We start from the raw sequence: 24229 nt of genomic DNA, 5'->3' as shown, positions 1-24229 counted from the left end.
CCCAGGTTCTAAAATAGTTCCTTCCATCAGAGAGACGTCTGAGCGGCACGAGCGCCAGCAGTGTGTGCGTGATCCACCTCCCCCTGCGCGCGCGGCGGGTCCAGAACTGGAGAGCGGTCTCGAGGCGGTCAGTTCGGAAAGCATCCTCGCGCTCATGCTCTGCTGTGTGGCGTGAAGCTGGAGCACGCAGCCCGGAACCCGCCACCCCTCCGCTGGGCTGGACCGGAGCAGCCAGCCCTCTGGACCGATGTCCTGGCCGAAATGTCCCGACACATTTATATCCGGAACAAGATTGGCGAGGGCATCCAAGCGCCCATATTTCAGGTATGTCGTTTCTGCTTGCTTCGAAAAAAAAGGAAAAAAATAAAATAAAATGAAACTACAACCAAAGAAACAAAAACAACAAAAAACAACGACAAATATTACTCAGTAACTCAGTGTAACAACGTGCCCGGATTCTGAGTTGAATTTGGAGTTGTTTCATTCATTGTCCCAGTCACAAACACTGCCGTAACTTCTGTTGCTGACCATGGTCACAGTTGACCTGCAGAGGAACGCTTTACAACAGGTCGGACTATTTTCATTGTCAAGCAGCGAGACACTGTTCCGAAGCCTAAGCAGGTTATTAAAATAATATATTAATTTAATCAACAGCTTTAATTTGAATTTTCAAAAAGGGCTAATATAATGTTCATTTGCCTCTCTGATACATATGTAAAATGTCAATTTGACTTTTGAAGCAGCAGCTGGAATCATGTGCTGTATTTAAAGAAATGATGTCATTGTGACTGCCCATGTCACCAGGACACAATGTGAGCGCTTGACGTTTCTGCAGACATTTCCATAAAATGTACCATATCATTTTCACACTACACCTTTATATTGTTTTTTATGATTTGTTTCATGTGCCTTCACTTAACCAGAGCATAAATGGGACCCAAATACACCTAAAGCTGTAACATAAAGAAATCTAAAGGCTTTACTTATCTGTGAAATGTACTGGTAAATGCACGCCATTTTTATCCTGGTGATTTGGGTTGATTGTGAATATTTTATAGATTAATGTTGTGCATAACTGAAGGAAGACTGAGGTAAACATCTGTGGGCATTTTGTTAACCTAAAAACCAAGCTGGACTCAGTCTTGGTAGTCATTTATTACATTAACCTCCTTTATTAAAAAGAAATCTCTGGCATATGCAACACTGTACCATATAAACTTAATAGCTTATCATGTATAGGCTGCATAATAAGGTCAAAAATCCCATTGTGATTACTCTTAAAGTTATTGTGATATGATTCACAATACGTGGGATTAAGTATTTGATCATCACAGGACAATGCACGATAGACATATGGTATGAGATGTAGCTAAAAGCTCATTTCCACCTGTGGTCCCCGGGCGGAGGCTGCCACCACTGTACGGTTTGAGATAATAGGGTTCAATTATAATAAACCAGAAACCTTACAGGTAATACAGTCAGTTAAAATAATGAAATATGCCAGAACACATCCAGTGCCAGTACTGGCTCTATTCACCGGATTTTGAGTTAATGTCCACAAACCCGACGCCTAGATATTCAACACACTGACCAACCTGTATCCTCTGTGAGGGGAATTGCTTCCTCTAAATAAAAAATACATCTTAACTGTTTCGGACACATTGTATCTTGTATATATAAAATCCCATAATTCATATTACTTTAATAGATTATTATTATTATAATTGTTACCGTTGTTTCAATAGTGACAGTCTCCTTCTTTAGAAACAGCACTATGGTGGGCTTCAGTGACAATCAGCTGTAAAGATTTAACATTTTAAATTCTAAGAGGACTTGCGCTTATATGGATGTGTTTTCAGCCTACTGACCACCCACAGACACCTGTCACGTTTACCCATTCACACACACATTCACACACTGACAGCAGGAGGCTGCCATGCAGTGTACCAGCCAGGAGTTTTGTTGAAAAAAAAAAAAAATACCAATGGGGGCTTTTCTGGTTCAATATCATGCTGGAGAGTAATGTGACACGCAGCCGGTGGATCAGAGGGTTGAACCACTGACCTTCTGATTAGTGTAGCACACTCCCTCACCCCATTTAATTATCACATTTTGTCACAAGTTCTATAAAGAGAGGGAAATATATCAGACCCTGTTAGATAGCGGATAACTAATTTTCCCTCAGCTTAATTGATCATTGGAGGCTACAGGCTGATATAAATAGCAAGATATTTATTGACCTAGCAAACTTTCATCCTTTCTTGTCTATTTGTTGCTTTTGGCTTGAATTGAGAGACAAGGAGAGTGATGGTGACCCAGATTAGTGGCCCTGTTTTACAAATTCAAGGAAGTAGGTTCTGACTTTTTAACGGTGACATTGTCATTAACTCTGGAGACTTGAGCAGAAATGGGGCAAATAGCTGGCAGATAATTAATTTACATCCCTGGAGATGGACTCTGCGGGTATATTTGGACCTTTTGGAAGAAGAGGAAGGAAAGAAAGTCAGGAGGAGGAGAGAAAAAGTACGTTAGGGTAGGTAGAATAAGGCAAACATGACCACATACAGGATAAGTGTTACATCCCCGTTAGGATGAGGGAAGTATAGTATAATAAAACCGAGCGTAAAGGAAGGAAAAGGAACAGGATGTAGCTGTAACTGTAGCTGTAACAATAAGGTACATTTGGTTGTGTCACATGAGTCTTCTGGGTGCTTAGAAACTTGACTTGTACAGTTGACATTGGAAACATTTAAGTCTGTGTGGAAAAAGAAGGTCTGTCAGATGTCTAGAGTGGATGTACTTAAAGCTACCTCGCACTAACTTTACTGAATGTTTTACTCACACAGTAAAGTGATAACACATACACATGTAACAGTCTGTCATGGTTAAAACTGCTGGTTAATATTTTGCCATTTCCACACAGGTGAATCGAGGGACTTATTCCAGGAGGAGCCGTCTCAAGAGGTCTGATGGCAGCACCACCTCCACCAGCTTCATCCTCAGACAGGTACTGAAATGCAAACCGAGGCACTGTATGTAAAACAGAAATCAGTGTGACTGGCTGTATTAGTATGGATTGTCTTGAAGATGTTTCACCACTCATCCAAGAGGCTTCTTCTGTTCTAACTGACTGGAGGGGAGTTACAGAGATAGAGTCGTTGAGGACATTGTGAGCTCGGAGTTTCAAAATTGTTAGGGTTATGGGCTAATATGTAACAGGCCACGCCCGCGTGCACCAAGCAACATGGTACATGAGATTTTGGTTAATGCTTGTGCACACCTGAAAATGGTGAAATTATGTCCACCAGATTATTCTATATGCATTTGTAACATTTGCAGTGTTCACCATGGGTCATTCCTGAAGATTTCTATAGTTTTATGGTGATTGGACTAGCCATAACTCAATTTTCACTGGGAGTTACTGCTAGTTAATTCTAAGCCCTGCCCTTTGTGAGGATATTTTAACTGATAGCAAGCCACGTGTTTTGACCAATCTTACTCATTTATGATAGAAATGTGTATCACTGAGCCATGATGCTGTACACCAAATCTGATGCTGATTGGGTTCAATTAGAAAAAGAAGATGTCACCTTACTCTTTTTCAGTAGGACTTGCTGTGTTTGGGCTGTGGTGAAAATTCCATTTGTAACAGAGCGATGAGTGACGCTGAGATGACTGGGACAGAAGCCGAAAGGGTGGGTGTGTATCACGTTGGTTTCAGGTGACGTCTTCTAACACTATGGTAACAGAGGGCTGACCACACAGCTGTCATTTACTCATGTGCCAGGGCTGAGGGGCTGTACTGCATCTGACCTACACACTTAAAACAAGAAAGGCTACAAGTTACACCACAGGGACAGAGCTCACAAATTGTCAATCTATATTCATTTATAACATGACCAAACTCCTGCACACAGAGTCAGGTGGGAGTGTAATTGAGGACAGTATTTCAGCAGCTTCTATTCCGAAAAACTCTATGCAAAAATATTCATAGTAGAAAATACATCATAAAAACAGCTTTGAATGAACAGTCAGTCTACCTGCTGCAGTCACGCTGTCTGTAATCGTCTACTCAAAAAGTGACCCGTGCCATGCACAAGGTTCATGAAAGATTGCATCAGGGCAGTAACTACGTTCACGTATATATGAGACACAAGTCAGTCTCTACTGGGTCATTGTGCTACTAAAGATTCATGCAGGAGAATCTCCGCAGACACAGAATGAGGCACAGAAAGAGTTGTGTATCCAGTGACCTCATTATAACTTTTCTATTAATCAGTAATGAGAAATGCCACTTCTTTATTACAATTAATTTAAACAGTTTCCCCCCCGGGGATTAATAAGGTATTCTGATTCTGATTCTGATTACAGCGTTGTTTTATGTTTAAGAGCATATTGTTGGCATGTACTTGATTTATACAACATGAAATCTGTGGAGCATTTCTTTCTCCAGTGAAAACAGCTCCTCCTCCTTCCATGTGCAACCAACCACCAACATTTCATCTGCATTTGGGGGAATGTGTTCCCCCTTTTTTTGCTGTCTGCATGGACTGTTTATCTGTATGCAGCCGAACTACAAACAAAATCTTGTCCCTAACACTGAAGTGTTAATTACCAGTCTCCTACTGGACCCATCACACACACAAGTGATTCTCCTGGAAATCAGCTTTCCATACCCGAGGAACCTGGCAGATAAGATTGAGATCATAAATCTGCCTGTATAGCAACAGAGGTTTGAAATTAATTCTTCTATCCTTGCAGCACACTCTGTGACTACGTGACTATGTAATTCATTTGCCATTATGTTCATTGCATTCAGTCCAAATGTTTGTTCAATGTATGGAAAACTCCATTGTTCTAACACTTTCCAGGCTTGAGTTATTCATTTAAGCTTTATTTTGGATTTCTACCATGTTACAATACTGCCATCTACTGATGATGTATGGTTAATTATTTCCAGTAGTAGTACACATTTAGTTAGTTACAAAGAACAACTGAACTGCTGTAGAATCTCCATTTATTTAGGAGTAGTGTCAGAAATGATTTACCTCTGAATCTATTTTTTTACATAATTGATACAATGATAGCTACATTGCTTCAAAAGAGTAAATCACTGATTCATTTATTGTTCCTTCTCCCTTTCACTGCCAGTTTCACATCTAGATTATGTCTAGATATTTCATTATATGTCATTATATTTTCTCTTTTTTTTGTGCTGTTTAGCTTTTGCTGCTTTTTGCTGCAAGGGTTATGCTGTGCGGTTTGACAGACATGAATTGAGTTTGGATTTTAGCGAGAGATGGGTGCTTGTTATTGGTTGGCTGCAGATGCGGGACGTCACTACGGCCTGCTTGGAGCTGGTGCTCCATTTTGCGCCAAGCCTAAGATAGAGCCGTATGTGTTGTGTTCCCAGAAATAAAGTGTGCAGGAAGTCAAGGGTGAAATGCAAATTTCCACTGTTTCTGTTGATAGCACGCTGCATTGTCAGACTCGGCCAGCACACAGACGTTAGACATGCCCTGTCTAGTTTAGCAGCAGCTGATTGGTCATAGGGAGGTAGATGCTCGTTGTGTGTATGGTGACAAATGTGCTTATCTGACAGTGCATGTTTATCTCCAAGTGCAAGCTCAGCCCTACTTTTTGGATTTGGGGTAGTAGCAGGTTTGAGTCAACCAAGACTCCTAGGCCAACATACAGATCCTGCCTAGGCTACTGCGGGACAGTAAGCCAGGTAACAGCCAGGTAGAGCTCCCTAGTGAAAACAATTGCAAGATTAAAACATAGGAAGCCAATAAAGATGAAGATGCTTCTGGGGACAATTAATGATAATCACAACAATAAGTATTTCAGAATACATACACACAAGGGTTTAAGGATATGTACATTTAGCAGCAGCTGCTTCTGACCCAGGAGCCAGAGCAATTGGTAGGAGACAGTTGGTCGGAGGTCCCTTGGGATCTTAGCCAGCTTCACAGGGAGGATATCACTCTAGAGACTGCCTTTGGCAAGGTCACTGAGATAGATGGGGTAAGCACAAGAGTAGCCCCCTCCCTAACAGGGGCGGATTATTTGTTTTACGAAATGGTTTGTTTTACAATCAGCCAGAATGGGGAGCCAGTGAACAGCTGGAGAGGTCTAGGTCAGGGTTTTTCAGTAAATACTAAGTAGTATGTGACTATGCCACTCGCTACCCAGAAACTTTCCCTTTTACAACCTCTTACAACTCTTTTCCAGTGTTAGGAATTACCCAAGAGATAGCGTTATGCAAAGCTGCACTCAAGCCAGCATGTAGAGGACATGGATTGTGCAACAGTGACCTCTCCAGAAGATAAGGACCTCTTCCTGGCACTGCTCTGAGTATTTCTCATAAGTTGACTCCACCACAGCTACCAGTCAGATGGTGAGTCCCTCGGGTTATGGGTTGACCCTTGCACCACTAGACCACAGACATTAAGCTGCTCGTCAAGTGGCATGGGACATTTGAATGTCTCAGAATGATTGGTCCTGCTATGTACAAGCTTGGCATGTCACACCATCAGAGGAAGAAACAGATCGACCACGCCAGTCTCCTCAAGGAAAAAACATAGAGTGACAACATCAGCTTGATAAAAGGGAATTACAATAATCTAACACCGAGGTAACAAAGTGTGGATTTATCTCTGCATCTTTTTGCAACAGGATGTTCCCAATTTGTGCACTGTTCCGCTGGTGGAAGAGGGCATTCCTTGACATTAGTTTTAAGCTGGAGATTAAGGACAAATCCTGGTCAGAGGTTCCTAACTGTCATGCATGAGGCTATAACTTCTGGCTTTACATCATAACATCATATACGTGTGTCATAGTCAGGAAGGAAGACTTTTTTGTTGTTGTTGTTGTTATAAATTCAGTTTGAATAAAACTTTCATAAATAACCTTTTCCATGAATGTCTCTGTATGATTCAAGCCAGATCCGCGTTACCTTTGTTTGAATTTTCAGTGTTTCTTTCCGCTCCCTGTGGAAAATGAATGAACACAGTTGACAGTGAGCGCTAAGGCAGAGGATGCTGCTCCCCTCCTTCAGCAACCATCCCCCGATCCCCGCTACCGCCCCGCACTGAAAAAAGAAAGAAAGAAATTTTTTTTAAAAAACGGAGGAGAGGAGAGCGCGCATCCAAGCTGAGTGGACAACCAGCCAGCCAATCAGCTCCTTGCACATTGGCTCTGTCATCAGGCTTGGATATTGAGGAAGGATCCACCGCTCTGCTGCTGATGCTGCTGCTGCCTCGGCTCCTCGTTATGTATATGTATATCCGTGTGGCTCCGTTGTGTGTGTGTGCGTGTGTGTGGAAGCCGGATGAAATGAAATGCCAGGATTGGGCTACCTCCAGGGAGAACCTCTCCATCCTATAATGTGAGGCAGCCAGCAGGCACTGTGGGATCAGGAAGAAGCCGCATCCATCAAGGGACGGGGCCAGGCGGACCGGGCGTGATCCAACGGGAGGGGAGAATTTTTTTTTTTTTTTTTTTTTAATAAATTATTCTTCTCTGCTGTGGAGAGAAGGGATTGTCGTCATCCCCCCCCCCATCCATCCTTTTTTTCTCTCTCTCTGTGGTGCCCCATCCTTTCCTCCTCCATCCTCCGCCTCCACTCTCATTTCCCCCCCTCATTCTTCTAGAGGCGCTGGCTGGAATATCAAACCTCCATGTATGACAATTTGTACCTACATGGATTTGAAGACTCGGAGGCGGTGAGTGCTCGGATGCGTGTGTGTGTTTGCTTATGCGCTTTTGTTTTTTGGGTATGTGTTTATTGGCTCAGCTGTACACACACACGCACACGCACGCATACACACACGGGAGGCCTTTGATGGGTTTGCCAACAGTACACAGTAGCGTGATCGTGGGCTCCGCTCGGCTGGAAGGGGGCTGGGTAGGTGGGTGTTGGTGTGTGTGTGTGTGTGTGTGTGTGTGTGTGAAGGGTGTAGGCAGATGGCTTCTTACGCGTCACAGTCGCACAGTTCTGTGTGTGTGTGTGCGTGAGTATGTGCGTGTGATGCGTGCCCCTGTGTGCATCGCTGATATCCGCCTCTTGATCTGTAAAGAGCGGGCGTTAGAAAAACCACCGGGGCCATTTAAGCGTTCATCACACTCTCATTGGTGGGCCGAGCCGTGATCCCGAAGAGCCAGATGGGAAAGATGTTAATTCCCCCATTCATCCCCTAAGGCCACGCAATCAAACGATACATTCTCAGGTGTCACGTTTCTGTAAAAAAAAAAGAAAGAAAAAAAAAGAAAAAAAAAATGCGTCCGAGCGTTTCTTCTCGTGTTCTATAGGCTCTGCTGACGCTCGGAGAAACATGCATCGTGATGTCATTAAGTGGATTCTGATGTTGATGAGTCACATGCTGAAGCTACTCCATTGGATAATAGCTGGGATGCTACAGTGCAACCTCAAAGCTACTGAAAGGAGACATGGATGACTTATTAATGCCAGTGAGGGACTTTTAAGAATGAAGGCCAAAACATTTTTTTTAAGAAAATACAGTAACTGCTGTAAGGTCACGTGATTTGCATGTGCGTATGTGGTATCATAAACAGGAATGTGTGGTATGAAGCAGTATTGTAGAAGCACTTCGTGTCATGATGCAAAACATAGTGATTCATAATGCTAGGACTGGGCAACAAAAAACAAATATCGTGCACGTTCTCCTTGTGTCGCCAAAGCAGCTGAAACACATTGAGGCAGAGTAGCAAGACCACTAAGGGTGTCCTGTGGTGTCCGGCATTGGGACATTAACAGTGGACCCTGTGGGTGCTGTCGGGCTTGTTCCTGCACATTCCACGGATGCTTATCAGGTTGGGGTGTGGGGAAATTGGGGATCGGATCAATTCCTTTGGTACTTTGTCACGTCCCTTGGGTCATTCCATTGGATTGTGTGTTTGTCCTGCTGGGTTGGCACTGCCATCTGAGTGTTCTAAATCTGTGTTTGGGTGAGTGTAATGCCAGGACCCAAGGTTTCCCAGGAGAACATTGCATTGTAGCAAGATGAACAGTGTTCATCACCTGTCAGTGGTTTTAATGTTGAGGCTGATGACATCAGTATGACATCGCCAGGGGTTATTTTCTTGGACTCCACGCAACGCTCCTCCAGAGCCACAGTTTTCACAATCTTGAGTAGTTACTCTCATGACAAGAAATTGGTGGAATGGCCCTTTATGAACACAACTGAAGAAATCCTGAAAAACCTAGCAGAAACATTTTTTTTTCCTGTCAGCGGGACAGCTCTGTTACTCCTTGATCTGCTCATTCTTTTGGAAATCGCACAAATCCAGTTAGCTTCCTAGAGTTAAGAAACCATTCGAGTTTCCTAACGTGCCACTTTGTGATTGGATGCGCACAGTGAGGATGAGGAGTGTGCTGATGTCAGGCCCCCGCTACTGCAGACTTGTAAAAAACAAAAAAAGTGCTTAGCTGTGATGACTAGCTGGATTGATCTTTTTAGGACTAATGGTCTTCCTTAATTGAACCGTCATTAGTGGCTGATTGTTTGGTTTCACACAGCAGAAAGAGGCACTTGGTCCAGCTCTGCCCCAGCAAAAAATAAATGAATAAATAAATAAAAATGTTGCATTACTGGAATTCTCGCAGTTAAGCAGAATGAACTGCTGCACGTCGGGCATTGTGTCAAAGCCCTGAAATCATTAAAATCCCCGACAATATGTAAGGTTACCTCCCTGAGTACAAACTGGATTTTCTGGTTGAAACCTGGCTGATTTTTGTTCTGAATGTTGTCTTTTTTTGGTCCTCTCAACCGTGTGGTTAGGACATTAATGGGTTGCAAAACACGAATTTGTCGTTATTTCGATAATTTGTTCATTGCTAGCTTACAAAAAGATTCAGTACATCATAATGGGGGGGGGTTTAATGAAAAGGATCATAATTATGAGGCGAACTTCACAGGCTGAAAAGAGAAATGGGAAATGTCACCCATATTGTCTGTCGTAGTGCTTGCCAGCCATTCAGAAGATTGCCGGTTCGTGCCTTGTTCACGTCAATGTAGCAGTTTCTTTTTTTAGTACTTGCCCGATTCAAAAACACAGATGAGTCCTGCTGCTATCGGTTTAGACTATAACTTGCTATCAGTCCACTTATTTTTTTTTTACTGAGTGGCTTGAAAGAAGCTTAACCACTATGTTTCTGTTGAGTTAATACCCAATTAGTCACCCTTATATGTTGATATTGTCGTCTTCTGGAGTTGAGTCGTATATGTATAAAGTATTTTATAGTATAATGTTAAATAGAGGGGTACCTGAATTAATATATGGAAGCCCATTTCTGCTGAGAAAAAAAAAGAAGAAAAAAAAGAAAAGCCAAGTTTGAAGACAAATCTAAATTTTCACTAAGCCAGACACAAATCAAATGTTTGATTTATCTCATAATTTCCAGTAAATCAGAATGTTGACCTACCATGGATTGCACCGATGTGGCAGTGTCATGTTTCATAAGCGTTTGGAATGTTTGCGTGAGACAAATGAAAGAAAAATGAAACTCGTGGTCCAAACAAAATCCACCGGCCTTTCTCTGGGAGCAGGGATCAGATCTGTCGCTGTGTAGAATCTCCTGCTTGTGTGGTCATACAAACTGCTGATGGCACATTAATGGAAATTCCACTTTGCCTGAGATGCTCCTGGCAGTCTGCTCTTCCCTACATCATCCATTTCACCTGTTCCACATTCAGAGCGCCAAGCCATCACTCTGGAATTGGCACTCCCAATGCAACTTGGTCCCATAATTCTCTTTAAAGTGGACCTCATTTGCTTTCTAGTTATACATTGTTTGGCCAACATGTCCGACATCATCGTATGTGTGTTTGAATCTTAGAGCCTATAGGTGTTTTAGGTCATTTGGGTCATCTGGCCACACCTTTTCAGGCTTCGGGTCTAATTTTGGAACAGCGTCTCACTGTATTATGAGGTTTCTGAGAGATTCTTGATTGCTGTCTGAAAAGGATTTCCGATGGTGAATCAACCCTGTTAGGAGCTACGTTAGCTCCGGCTTCATGACACATTTAGAGTACTGTTCCCTATTTCCCGTTTCTCTAAATTAAGCTTTGCCTAACTGTACTTGCTCGGCAGAGTCAAATTTATATGGCAAATCTGACTGGCAGGAAAACCTAGATTACTTTTAACTGCCTTAACAGGGCCGTAGTGCTTGAGGCAGTGTCCTGTCATGAGATGTTGTCACATTGTTTCAGACTTCGGTTGAGACCAAAGTCCCACGAGATTAATAGTCTGTACTCTATATTGACGGACGGTAATGCTAACATTGCCAGTTTGTCTCGCTGCTGTACAGTTCCACTGACCTACTGTGTGATTTATTTTTTTTTTTTCCTGTCGCAGGGCTCAGCTGATTCATATACTAGCAGACCATCAGACTCAGATGTCTCTCTGGAGGAGGAGCGGGAGGTGCAGGCCCAGGTCCAGAGCCAGAGCCCAAGCCAGAGCCAAGGACCGGGACAGAGCCGCCAGGAGAGGGAGCAGCAGGCCACCATTCAACTGGAGAGAGCCAAGGTAGCCAACCAGTGATGCTGCTTAGCCAAATTCATCTGTGGCTACGTTTATATACGGATGTTATTGGATTGGATTTGTAATAGTTGCCTATTACTCACTGAGTTTGTGTTTCAATCCTCCAGACTAAACCTGTTGCATTTGCTGTGAGGACCAACGTCAGCTATTGTGGCGCGCTGGATGAGGATGTTCCGGTGCCAGCCACCGCCATCTCCTTCGACGCTAAGGATTTCCTCCACATAAAAGAGGTACACGTGCACTTTTTGATCAGACGCGACACCTACTATATACGTCTCTTTCCCATCCAAAATCGGCAAAACATCAACTTACTCCATTTCCATTTATCTGTTCTCTCTTGTTCCTCCAATTGTTTCCGTCCTCAGAAGTTCAACAATGACTGGTGGATCGGACGGTTAGTGAAGGAGGGCTGTGAGATCGGCTTCATCCCCAGCCCTCTGAAGCTAGAGAACATCCGGCTGCAGCAGGAACAGAAGAGGGGACGAGTCCAAGGGTAAGTAGCAGAAAAACACAGTCGTCTGACTGTTTGTCTCATTAAGTAAAGCAAACACGGCATGAAAACCAATTTTCGGTACCGCGAAGGCCCACAAAACTTCACTAATTCCCCTCAGTCAACAGCCACGTCTCCTGTGCCATTGACTGTTGGGACTTTACCCAACAATCACCATAAATTTAGTTAATTCTAAGCGTTGTGTATAATTTCAAAAAGCTGCAGTAATTGAAGACTATACATATATGAGAATATTAAATGGGGGAAAAAAAACATTTGCAACATGTTGTAAGTACAAGCTTTATTTTGAAAATGTTACATTATAAAAACATTCTTTGGTTTGCTCCTGGTTAGAATGGATGAATGCCACATGATTTACCCAGACATCCTGTTGTTGTTAATATTATAATTAATGTTATTGTTATTATCATCACAATAAAAAATGACCTAGACGTCATCATCGACGTTCAGCAAATGCGTACTTGCAGCTAAAGGTGAAGAATAGCAAACCTCTTCAGTCTGTGAGCACAAAAGGTCCGACAGTGTAGAAATGTACTTTAATACAGCGAGAGCATGACGTCTGCTAATCTTGACCTTTTGAACTGTCAGATCGAAGGAAGGCTTTCTTAAAAATACAACAAGACAGACAGTCACTTGAGTGAACGCATCAAGCATTTATAAAGCATATTTCTGAGCATATACAGTATATAACCCTCAGACTGCACAGTTGCTGCAGTGTCTGGTCCACTAGCACAAGAGAACACAAGTGTTTCAATCCCAGCTAAATGACACGGCTCATAGAAGCCACCTCTGCCCAGAGAAAGGTGCGACCTGTGTCAGACATTTTTGCGTAGTTAAATAGTTTTGCAGGCAGAATTCAGTGTGCTGTTATACCATGAATGTTGGCTATTTAGTCTCCACATAATCCAAAGCACGTATTATTTTAACAGGGAGCCTTTAAGATCAGACAAATAAGATCAACATTTCTCCAATTCAGCGAAAAATAAGAGGTCTCAACATGCAAACCAGTAAGCTGTTAGATGAGGGAGGGGACAGCCAGGTGTTGAGCAACTGCAGCGCCTGACTTGGCCCTGTGAGATTTCGGTTTCAAATGGGTGCATGACATCAGAGCAAGTTGGGATCAAGCCAGACACAAATCTGTGTGGCGTACACTGCGCAGTGATTCTTCGTAGGACCGGCTGATCTTGGACAAGCCTATCAGCGTTAGCATGGCTCCTCTCTTTAGCTAAATAGTTTGCAATGGCTAAAATGATCCCAACTGGGATTGTGCCCCCTTCATCTCCTCGACACCAAGTGGAGACACAGTCCACGCATTGATATGAGTGGGGTCAGGGGACATCACAGATGTGGGATTGCGATTGGGATTCTTGGTGTCTGCTGGCACTAGAAAAGCAGAAAGAGAGTGAGATGCGCAATTACACAAGTCACATCAGCACTGTCACAAGCCTAAACTGGTCAAACCACTGATCTGTGCACTTGTATTAACATCAAGGCTTGAACAAAAAATACTCTCCACATTTATCTAAAAATGTGCCGTTGCAACAGCCGACTGATTTTGATAGTTTAGGGCATGTCAAAGTCCACTTTGCTCCTTAAAGTACCTTTTAGAAAAAAATGTTAACCTTTCCCCCCACTGGCCTGATTCGCATTTGTAAAGATGTCAGCATTTTCATTTACATGTCAGTGCCGGACTGAGACCTAGAGGCCAGGGCGTCACCTGTCAAGCTTCTCAAGTGCCAGAGATTGAAAATCCCTGTCAGTTGAAGGCAGTTAACTGTGTTGCCTACAAACTCCTGTAAATTATTGAAGAATAAAAAATTATTCTTCAAATAACTGGGAATGTGCCGTACAAGGGCTGCCCATAGTGAATCCCCATAAGGTTTGATTTTGCCTGAATGTTTCTTTCTTTTAATTACAATAAATCATATTGATCCCTGTTAAAACATTGTATGCGAGGTAAACGTGCAACATATAGGTTCCCAAATTTTACAAGGATGGGGAGCAGTTTTAATGGCTGCAAAGCATTGTAGTCTTTTTCGGGTTCCAAAGGAGGCACTGTAAGTCCATGTGAGTTGTGGATGTTTTGACTGCCACCAAGTTTGACAGTTTTGAGGAGAAAAACAAATCCTCAAGCTAAAACTCAGTAATACTGGGAATGGGACTATTTTGTTATCAATAACACTATTGGTGTCTGTCTATACTGCTTCTGAGTAGACCTGGGTGGGACTGATGAAGTCAACAGAATTAGTTGATCAGATAAAGTAGATTCTGTCCAGTAACTTTGACGCAGACTTTACCAATGCAACAGTTTCAATAGCTGTAATTCTTCGTCCTATCAACCCCCTAGGTTCCTTGTGTGTAACATCTCTTGAAGGTTCTGTCAGCCAGAGTTTTTTTTTTTTTAGTAGCTGACTTCCTCTTGCCTTAAAGCAGAGTTTAATACTAATCTTACTAGACTGGAGCTCTTCAGCACTTCATTTATCAGCTTGGCTTCTGTGGCTTTTTGTCACCAAGCCTTGCAGAACAGAGGAGACGTTTGAACCCGATTCGGACAACGGGACTACATTTTCACTGTAACTGAAAAATGGTAACCCCGTATGAGATATGCAGAATTACCAGAAATGCCAGAAAAGTCTTCTTGTTATTATTTTGTTTTCTTCAGTTTTCCTTGTGTATAAAATAACGTCATAAAAGAATAGACAGAATATACAGCCAGTATGGTTTGAGGAAACAATCTTATCAGTTCATCATAAAACCCAAAATGTTTTAGACATTACCAACACACAGGATAGTATTTGTTGCAAGTGCTGTATGTATTCCAAGTGTTAGGAGAAATCGGTTCTGTTAATGAAGTTAATACTGTTTGCTACTGTCCTTGCTAACACCTTTGTTGAGAGCTCAGCCTGCACAAGGAGCACATTTTACATCGTCCAAATGAAAAATCTCATGGTTGCTTTTAACTCCTGGATTATGGTCCTCTGTAACTGTGAATGATCATCTGAAATTTGGGAATTTCCAACTTCTGTATGGAACTCACTGTGGGCCGCTCAGCCCAGGTGTCAGTCACTAAACACATGTGGAGGACACACCTTATCACACAGCCTTTAAGATCTGGGCACCTGGAATCAAAGACTGAAGCAAATATTCGACTTGCATGAGTTTTGCCATGGGGAACATTTGTTGTAATTTAGCCCCAAACAGGAAAAATAACTTGCTGTACATGAGCCGTAAGCTAGTGAGCAATGGCACGTGTGTGTGTATATGTTAGTTTCAGCCTCTGATTGAATACAGCACTCACCAGAGACTCATGTTCTTTTGTAATAGTGCTCCAGTTCTTTTTTATTACATCAAAATAAATACCCTACAATTCAGGTCAGCAGTTCTCTTACTCTTTGCAGCAGACAAGTTGAAGTGAGAGTGAAGATAAACCCCTTTTTTTTTTTTATCTCAAAAGTTATTAAAAGCTCTACCCCTGTGTCTGGTCAGTGCTCCTCACATGACACCCTGGACCCTGTGTCACATGCAATGTTTTTGGTCAAGTTGATATACTTTCACCTAAATGTGATTTGCATTGCCTGGCTTTGTACGTATACGCACCATGTGAAATAGAACCACCATAGCAGAGGTAATGCAACCGAGCTGGTAAGGTAGATGGTTCGTAATACGTTGTGCACAAAATCAGAGGAATCGCTGTGACACACTGACTGCTGTGACATACACAATAAACTGTCATAGCAACCCTTTCCCTGAACTGGGGAATCAGTATTAAATTTAAAATGATCACATGGGTCACTGGAGTAATATGTAGTTATTACCACTGGTAAATGTATTTCTGCATCAGTGTGGGGCAAGGAAAATAACTGAAACAAATGGGCTGAAACAGCAGTCACAGACTGCACAACAAGGTTATTTTAAGACAATTTTTGTTTCTCATACATGGCCGTTAAAATAAACCGAAGATTTAAATCATCCAAACAACAGCTTTAAGTGAAACATCATAGTTATATAATATATGGTAATATATTACGCTCTACTGTGGACAAAAATTAAACATGCTTAATATACATGTGCATTGGCGTCTGTGTTGCTTGTAGTTGTGAACAGATTGCTGGCTGTACGTTCCCCTTTAAACACACAGACCCCTCCAACTCGCTGTGTGGACAGCTCGGTGTCTGCAGGGAGCGCTGCCTCTCTTTACACATCGAGCTTGAATGTGACTTTCAGCAGCGTTTGCTACCAAGCCCCTCATGGAGGAGCAGCCGGCCCCTCAGATATCTAACCTGTCCATTTGCTCTCACAGAGAGGCAGCGAAGAGAGGGGTGGTCAGGAGTTACTGCAACAACTGAAAAGCGCGGTGTGTTTACTGGGGAAACATCAAGTCACAGTCCTCTGTGTAAACACCGCTAAGCACCACAGGAGAAGCTGGAAAGTGCAATGCTACAAGGCAGAACTATCAAAGCCATGTGGTCTATGTCGCTGTGACGTGCAGCCAGGGGAGATGCACATCAGGATATGGTGCAGAAGTTTAAATCAAGTGTATGAATTTAATAAACTTATAAAGTAGGGCTGTCAATACCATTACAGAAAAACGAAGGCGTTAAAAAAAATGCATATTAATCATGCTCTATGACGCCCCTTGACCCGACATCACTGAACACGTTCCCCTGATAGCGTCACGCATTACGTCTGCTTGTGTATTAAGCGGTTTATTCATGGGCAAATTGTAATGTGTACTATACATTTACTGCCACAACTCCACAGCAAAACTATCCATCTGCTCACTCTCAACTCATTCACTATAAACTGCCCTGTTCTTTAAAAGACACAGCCGGGCCCATCCCCAGTTTCTACTATAGTCCAATTCCATTTCAGCAACAGCTTAATTAAAAAAAAAACAAAAAACAAACCTTTAACACAAAATGAAGATATTTGTACGTAAGCGCTGACGGGTTCTTCATGTACCTGTGAGTGTAACTGAAAATCTTTACTTACATGGCCGCCGAGTGCTGACATCAGAGGACTTGCTGCCTCTCTACCCTGTGTTGACAACCATGCTATTTGTGACGCCAAATGGAAGCCCTACTCACCCGCCAAAATAATAATTACAGTGAATCAGATGTGAACATATTTGCGCATGCTTTGCACCTTTCCTCTTTCCACTGAATGGCCACTTTAAACGACTTAATGCACAGTTTGACATTTATTTGACTTTTCTGTCATTTTCCGCATTAATACCTTGATGTGTCTCTGTCTTTCTTTATCCCCTCTTGTCTTTTCCAGTAAGTCTGGAGGGAACTCTTCTTCCAGTGTAGAGGATGAGGTATCAGCCTCTATCCGACCCCTCATATCCTCGGCAGGTGAGAACATCAGACAGGGGGAGAGGGCCAATAATAGCCAGCTGCCAACTTAGAGCCGAGCCTCCAGAATCTCAACATTAGAGAGAATAAGCCTCTAAAGCCTTCCCATGTCTCTGCATAGAGCATAAGTTCACTGCGTAGAGTTGTTGGTACGTTATCCCATGATCCTCCTCTTCCTCCAGTTGAGGACTGCAGGCGCTCTGAGACTGGGGCTTACCACAGTGTGAACCCAACGACAAGACAATGAACCCCCCTGAACTGCACTCATGTGACTTTGTGAATATAACCATAGGACAATAGAAACACTTTCTATCTGTTCATAATGCCGGTTATCCTTGATAGGTTTCATTTGCTAAGCATTCTGCCGTAAGAAGCATGTTTGAATGTCTCTGAGATACTCTGGCGACGCCTCCACTCGCCGCAGCTTCTGACGATGCTGTCGCTGTTTTCTCTCCCCCTCCCCCCTCCCCTACAGGAAAGCAGAAACAGAAAGTGGTAAGTTGGTGACGGTAAAAAAACCCCACTCACTCACAATACACTAGACTTGTGTTGCTGCCATCATGAAACAGGACAGGGACTGCAGGATGAATCCTCGCATCACATCCCAGGGCGCATGATACTTCAGCCCTATTGAAGTATACGGTGCCAAATCATCACCATGTATGTGCTGCCAAAGTGCCATAGTGGCGAGTGTGATAACTTTTACACACTTAGTACTTTTGAGAGGGTTTTGGGGAAAGAAGTAGGTAATTTGTAATGTAATGTAACAGGAGAGAATAGGGGGGTAAAGCAAGTCTGGCTCAACAAATCTGCCTGCCTCAAACATGCCAGTTTCTCTGGTGAGTTAACCGACTGCTTACTGTAGTTTAGGTATCAATCACATCCTGCAACTCTTTGGCAAAAAGGAAAAGGAAGCCATGATGGAAGCAAAGAAAGCAAATGAATGAATCCTACATTATACACTAAACGTTTAAAGTGAAATACCATTCAATTTACAGCTTTACTTCAAAAACATCTATGTGAATTTATCTGGTGTTGATTCAGAGTTCCAGGTAAAAAAAAAAAAGTCCTTAATTACAACTAGAGTGGCCCTCATTAGAGGGAATAACTCTGCCAGGGCCCAACAGTCCCTTAACTCAGTCAAGCCTCAATATCTCAATAACTCAATATCAAACTTGATAGCCCAGCCAAGTCATCGGGATCCATGTATTATTCCTTGAGAAATATACTATAATATTGAAAAACTCCTGTCTAAGAAAATAATTCCTGAATCTGGATATAATGGACACGGCCAAAAACATAATCTCCTGGGCAAATAATTAAGTTGCTTTATAAGTTATTCAGCTTTGGGTCCTGAAAGTTAATGTAAGTTAAGGTCTGTAAATGTTTACATGAATATGTGTAGTATTACCACTTTGGCATGGTACAGTGTCATGGTGTTACTTTTTACTGTGCTTGGTCTGGTATTGTGTTTGACTGGTTAGACTGTAGTTTTTTTCAGTGTATTTTTCAGTGCCATCATGTCCATCCATCCATGTAGCAAATGAGAATTTATTAGTTGGTCAAGATGAGATAACATGTTCATGTAAATGTGCTGGAAAATACAACAAAAGCTTTGGAGAATCTTGTCAGAACATGAATTAAATCCTTGATTGATTCAATTGAAAGTATAGGTACACTATGTTTATGTGATTCATTATCAGAAAAATGTAACAAACCTCAATCAAAGTATTTTGAAGGAAATAATGACAATGCATCAATTTTTCCCATGTTGCTTTCATTACATTTTGACAAGTGACAGCATCATTTGCTACATGCCTCGTCACGACGAGACGCCATTTAACGCATCTGATTGTAATTCAAGGTCAGCTGAGTCAGCGGTCCTTTGCGGCTGTCTACTGTAAGTGTCTATCTAGTGATGAGTCTACTGCAGCTGATGAAATGTGTTCGTGTCCGCAGACGGAGCACATCCCCCCATATGACGTGGTGCCCTCCATGAGGCCTGTAGTGCTGGTGGGACCGTCGCTCAAGGGTTATGAGGTGGGTGAGGTGAAGGGTTTCTTTCACAACCATTTCTAAATGTGCCCTGTACAAGGAATAACGAAATATTAGAAAAAAATACTATAGTTGTCATGATGTAAGGAATGATAACCACATGTTAATTAATTGTTTTTTTATAACACCAGAGTTATCACAAAAAACAGCTCTTTAATTGGATTGGCGGGCCTAGGCAGAGCAACCTTATGAAGTGTCTGACTCATATATTCTGCTGTTGGTCACATGATAAATATTATGGTTGATGTGATGACCTAACATCCATCTTGCTCACTCAGATAAGGTTTTGTATGTCATTGTATTTTTTAGCAGTAGAGGACGAAATGTTATCCATCTCATCCTGCTGGATTTGCTGAGTGGATGGAGGCTTAACCATAAAAAAATAACAACGACAAATTCAAAAACATAACTGTTTCTTTACATCCTCATGTTTTGGTTTTTTTTTTAATTCTGCAGGTGACAGACATGATGCAGAAAGCATTGTTCGACTTCCTCAAGCACAGATTTGATGGCAGGTAAGACAAATGTGACATATAATTAGTGCCCTGAAATTGCCATAATTTGTCATTGGGAAAATGATGCATCTCACTGCTGCATTTCAGCTAGTTTAAATGACCTCCACCGCTCCCGTGGAAATAAGAAATATTAAAGGTCACAGTATCTTCTTTGAATAAAGTGGCAATTGGTGGGGTTTTGAATATCGGTGTGGCCTAAAAAGGAATGTGCAAAAATTGTTCTTTTAAATAGCAGATCTTTAGAAAAGATCAAGAAACTGTTATTTTATATGGCCAACCACAAGGAGATCCCCAAGGCTTAATGGCCTACTTGGTATCATGCATCCTGAGCGTGGTGAGGTATTTTGTTCATATACTTAGTGTAATACATTGTTTCTGCCTGAACGTGTTTCAAAATGTTTATTATTTCTCATCATGCTGCAGGATATCTATCACACGAGTGACGGCAGATATATCACTAGCCAAGAGGTCTGTTCTCAACAATCCCAGTAAGAGGGCCATCATAGAAAGATCCAACACTCGTTCCAGCTTAGGTGAGAACGGAACTACTTTTGTACATTGTCGGGTTTTGCTGGAGCTCATTCAACCACTTTTTAGAACGTAATTAAATGAAAGTTTAGAAAGGCCTGTGTAAAGTCCTATCTATCTATCTATCCATCTGAAAATGAATGCATTTTCCGTGTTGTGTTTTTTGTCATCAGCCGAGGTGCAGAGTGAGATTGAGAGGATCTTTGAGCTGGCCCGCTCCTTGCAGCTGGTGGTGCTGGATGCTGACACCATAAACCACCCAGCCCAGCTCCTCAAGACCTCCCTGGCCCCCATCATTGTTCACGTTAAAGTCTCCTCGCCAAAGGTACCGAATGCTGGGAGGGCACCGCAAACCTTGAAAAAAAAAAACAGCAACAGTTTTAATTGTTTTTATGGGTTCTACGTGTTTTATTTAGTGCGTTAAAGGGAGCAGTCAGTCTATTCATAATGTGAAGCCTGGACAAACCAAAACAGAGTGTAAGAAAATGAAAAAAGTGTGTGATATAATCCCCACAGCTACTCTCCTGTGCAGTCACTCAGACGGAGAAGAAAAACAACAAGAATGCATAGACATGTTAAAGGTAACTGTTTCCACGAGAGGTTAATATCATTAATATCATCATTAGCAGCACAAGCACAATGGATGTACCTTACAAAACCAGCACGAAATGCTGTACTTAAAAACCACATGCAAGGGCTTTTTGATTTAGCGTGTGAAGCCTAAAGGAGGCTCTCGCACCAAGCAGTCTTCACAGTGGCACCTTTGCATGGAAGATTAGGTCTGCTGCAGTTCGTCTCTCCACACTGGGAATACAGCAATGATTAGAGTAGTAGTTAGGGTGTGGCGCGTGAATGATCTCACCCCCCCCAAATGCCACGGAGATCAGCAGAGATGTGTCTTCGAAATGTTGCACTTCGTCATACTCTGGTCACACTTGTTTTTACACCGCACCCTCCTCGCATGCAGAAATGCTCGCTTTGCTACAGCTGACCGGGAAAAACTCCCACAAAAATGCTGTAGGACATGAGCGCAGTGTTTTTAGTGATAGCTGAAACCCTGATTATGATGTGTAAGAGCAGTCTGCAGCAAAACGCATGTTTACCTTAATGTGCAAACTGGAACTTGTATATATTTGTGGTGACAAACTATTAAACCTGTGCACACACACACTGACATCCTTGGTTCCATGTGCAGCCACTTCTCACTGTGAACTAGAATCCTTCGTTCTGGTGCCAGGTGACCGAAGACAGGTTCACCCGAGGCTGGACACTTTTGCGTCACTGTAACTGGAGCATAATGTACTTTTCCTCTCCTGTCCAGGTTCTGCAGAGGCTAGTCAAGTCCAGAGGGAAGTCCCAGAGCAAACACCTGAATGTGCAGCTTGTAGCAGCTGACAAACTGGCCCAGTGTCCTCCAGTAAGTGGCCCTCCTAACATAATGGCTATTTAATCATAACCATGGTGTGAAACTATTTGCTGGCTTAAATTTTGGATGTCGTGCTGCCTGTTTCCTGGATTTAACGGCTACATTACAGAAGAGTGATGTCATTTTCTGAACCTACCAGACAGTTCTACTTGTTCTAATACTTACCCACCCACTATTGAGCAATAGCGATGTCAAGGTACTTACTCAAATATCTTTTTATATTTGGTTTTGTCGCCCAGTCTTATTTATGAAGGGCGTTTGAGGAGATTTCAAAATATCAACATTAATGATGTCTCCCACAGACATAAAGCAACTTGTTCATAGATATGCACTCAGAGACACTTGTTTCAGCCAATAACAGCAGGAATGACGTAGTCCGACCAATCAGTCAACAATATAACAATATAACAATATATATATTTACACTACTTCACTCCACATACAATGCCAGTTGTGTTTCATCTTTTTTTCTTCCTGAGCTTCATACCTACTGTCCTCTCTCTGATCGTCCGCTGCTTACCAGGAAATGTTTGACATCATACTGGACGAGAACCAGCTGGAAGACGCCTGCGAGCATCTCGCTGAATACCTCGAGGCCTACTGGAAAGCAACCCATACCTCTATGGCAACGCCCCTAAACCCTCTGCTGGGACGCAACCTGGGTCCGACCAACCTCACCCCCTACCCCACCACCATCTCTGGACTGCAGGTACACATCCACGAGCCCCAGGGTCCCTTATGGGAATGATTAGAGTTTAAAGCCGTTGGTAATGTGTGAATGCCTTCTAGTGGACAGAGCGACAACAACACGTCTTGATAGTGGCACTGGCGATGCAAAACCCTGCACACAAGAGATACACTGTACATAAGAGGTACACATACAAATATTTATAACTGCCTACATTTGAGCATACAATTCTTGAATATAATTTGAATACAAAATAAATGAAGGGATGAAATTTTAATGGGATATTAACAGTGCATCACCATGTAAAAATCCATGTAAAAATCACACATATGCAGTCACTATATATATTTATAACACACTAAATATCAAGATATGGACCTGAATCAATCAACAATACTGTCAAACAAACCCACATACATATAAAATTTTGTTGGTGATGTCTGGACCAAAAAAAATCCGATCTGATCACTTGTAAATAAAACGGTGGATACTCTACATCCTTCCGTCTTATCTTGTGCTCTATGCTCTATTCATGTGTTTTCTATCCTTAACTGTGTCCTTGGTGTTTCCGTATGATTAGCAGAGCCAAAGAATGCGACAAAGCAACCACACAGGAGACCATTCTACCCCGAACGAACGACGCAATCTGATGACATCGGACGAAAATTACCACAACGAGCGGGCACACAAGGGACGCAACCGCATGTCCTCTGCCTCACAACACAGCCGAGAGCAGCAGGACCCCTACCAGGACTACCAGGACCCCTATCAGGATGCATACAAGCCACACCGCAATCGCAGTTCGCCAGGCAGCTACAGCCATGACTCCCGACACCGGCTCTGAGCCCACTTGTGTCATCGCCGGGGGCCAGGATTTTTTCCTCCCAGTTTCCACCCGCAATGAACGCTGCAACAGATCCAAAACCAGTCCCAAATTGTCCTTTTTTTTCCTTTTGGTTCACGTTGATTTGTCGATTGGTTGCGTTGAACTGGTTGTTTCGTTCTTTAAAAGTCCAACAAAATTGTGTTCAGGTTTTTGTTTTTGTTTTTTAATCGAGCTGCCAGGGCAAACCCCTGCCAACTAACGACCCAAGGATCAAGAGATTCAGGATGCCGACATTAACTAATGCTGTAGAAAAAAAATTCCTTACATTTGTGTTTGTGGGATCTTTGGGATTGTACTAACACAACGTTCAGCAGATGTGCAGCGCAGACAGTGCTTGTTGCCTGTGTCGACAGGCTCATTATGGATAATGGTCAGATGGTGATGGTGTATGGGCTTCTAAGTGCCTGGGACATTGCACCAGGTCAGAAGGAAATCCACTGACTATTGAAGGCGGCTGACCCGTACCCCGGGCCATGTATAAATCCTCTCACCATTTAGCTTATTGCATGCTGGTAGATGATCAACCTCCGCATCCATGTCATTGATATTTTGTACCGAGGATTCAGGATTTTCCAGTGATGAGGTGTAGATAGGGAGGTCCAATTTTCTAAATCACCTAACCGTGTGGACAGGTGGTGGGTTTGCGTGCGTGTGCAGATGATATCCGGCTGCTAGTTTAAAAAAAAAAAAAAAAAAAA

General features: G+C 42.6%; 2 protein-coding genes across 6 annotated transcripts in view; one reads left to right on the top strand and one right to left on the bottom strand.

Moving 5' to 3' along the window:
• Nucleotides 1-24229, bottom strand: part of LOC119015380 (cytidine and dCMP deaminase domain-containing protein 1-like) — a 542642-nt gene that overhangs the window by 460082 nt on the left and 58331 nt on the right. The gene's annotated exons all lie outside the window — the stretch shown is intronic.
• Nucleotides 94-24229, top strand: LOC119015381 (voltage-dependent L-type calcium channel subunit beta-4-like). Of its 3 annotated transcripts, XM_037091310.1 has the most exons (14): nt 94-324; nt 2924-3007; nt 11380-11550; nt 11673-11795; nt 11931-12058; nt 17357-17433; nt 17909-17928; nt 19393-19473; nt 19945-20003; nt 20427-20536; nt 20705-20856; nt 21853-21948; nt 22481-22666; nt 23226-24229. In XM_037091310.1, the coding sequence occupies exons 1-14, from the start codon at nt 262-264 to the stop codon at nt 23487-23489; spliced, it is 1614 nt and encodes a 537-aa protein (XP_036947205.1). In that variant the 5' UTR covers nt 94-261; the 3' UTR covers nt 23490-24229. The 3 variants fall into 3 exon arrangements, with proteins under 3 accessions (XP_036947205.1, XP_036947203.1, XP_036947204.1); XM_037091308.1 differs by lacking the exon at nt 17357-17433 and having other exon boundaries at nt 123-324; nt 17910-17928; XM_037091309.1 differs by lacking the exons at nt 94-324; nt 2924-3007 and adding an exon at nt 7174-7727.

The sequence above is a fragment of the Acanthopagrus latus genome, chromosome 24 (assembly GCF_904848185.1).
Source record: "Acanthopagrus latus isolate v.2019 chromosome 24, fAcaLat1.1, whole genome shotgun sequence".
Lineage (NCBI taxonomy): Eukaryota > Metazoa > Chordata > Actinopteri > Spariformes > Sparidae > Acanthopagrus > Acanthopagrus latus.
The sequence above is the reverse complement of the archived record's forward strand: the minus strand, read 5'-3'. Positions and strand labels throughout refer to the sequence as shown.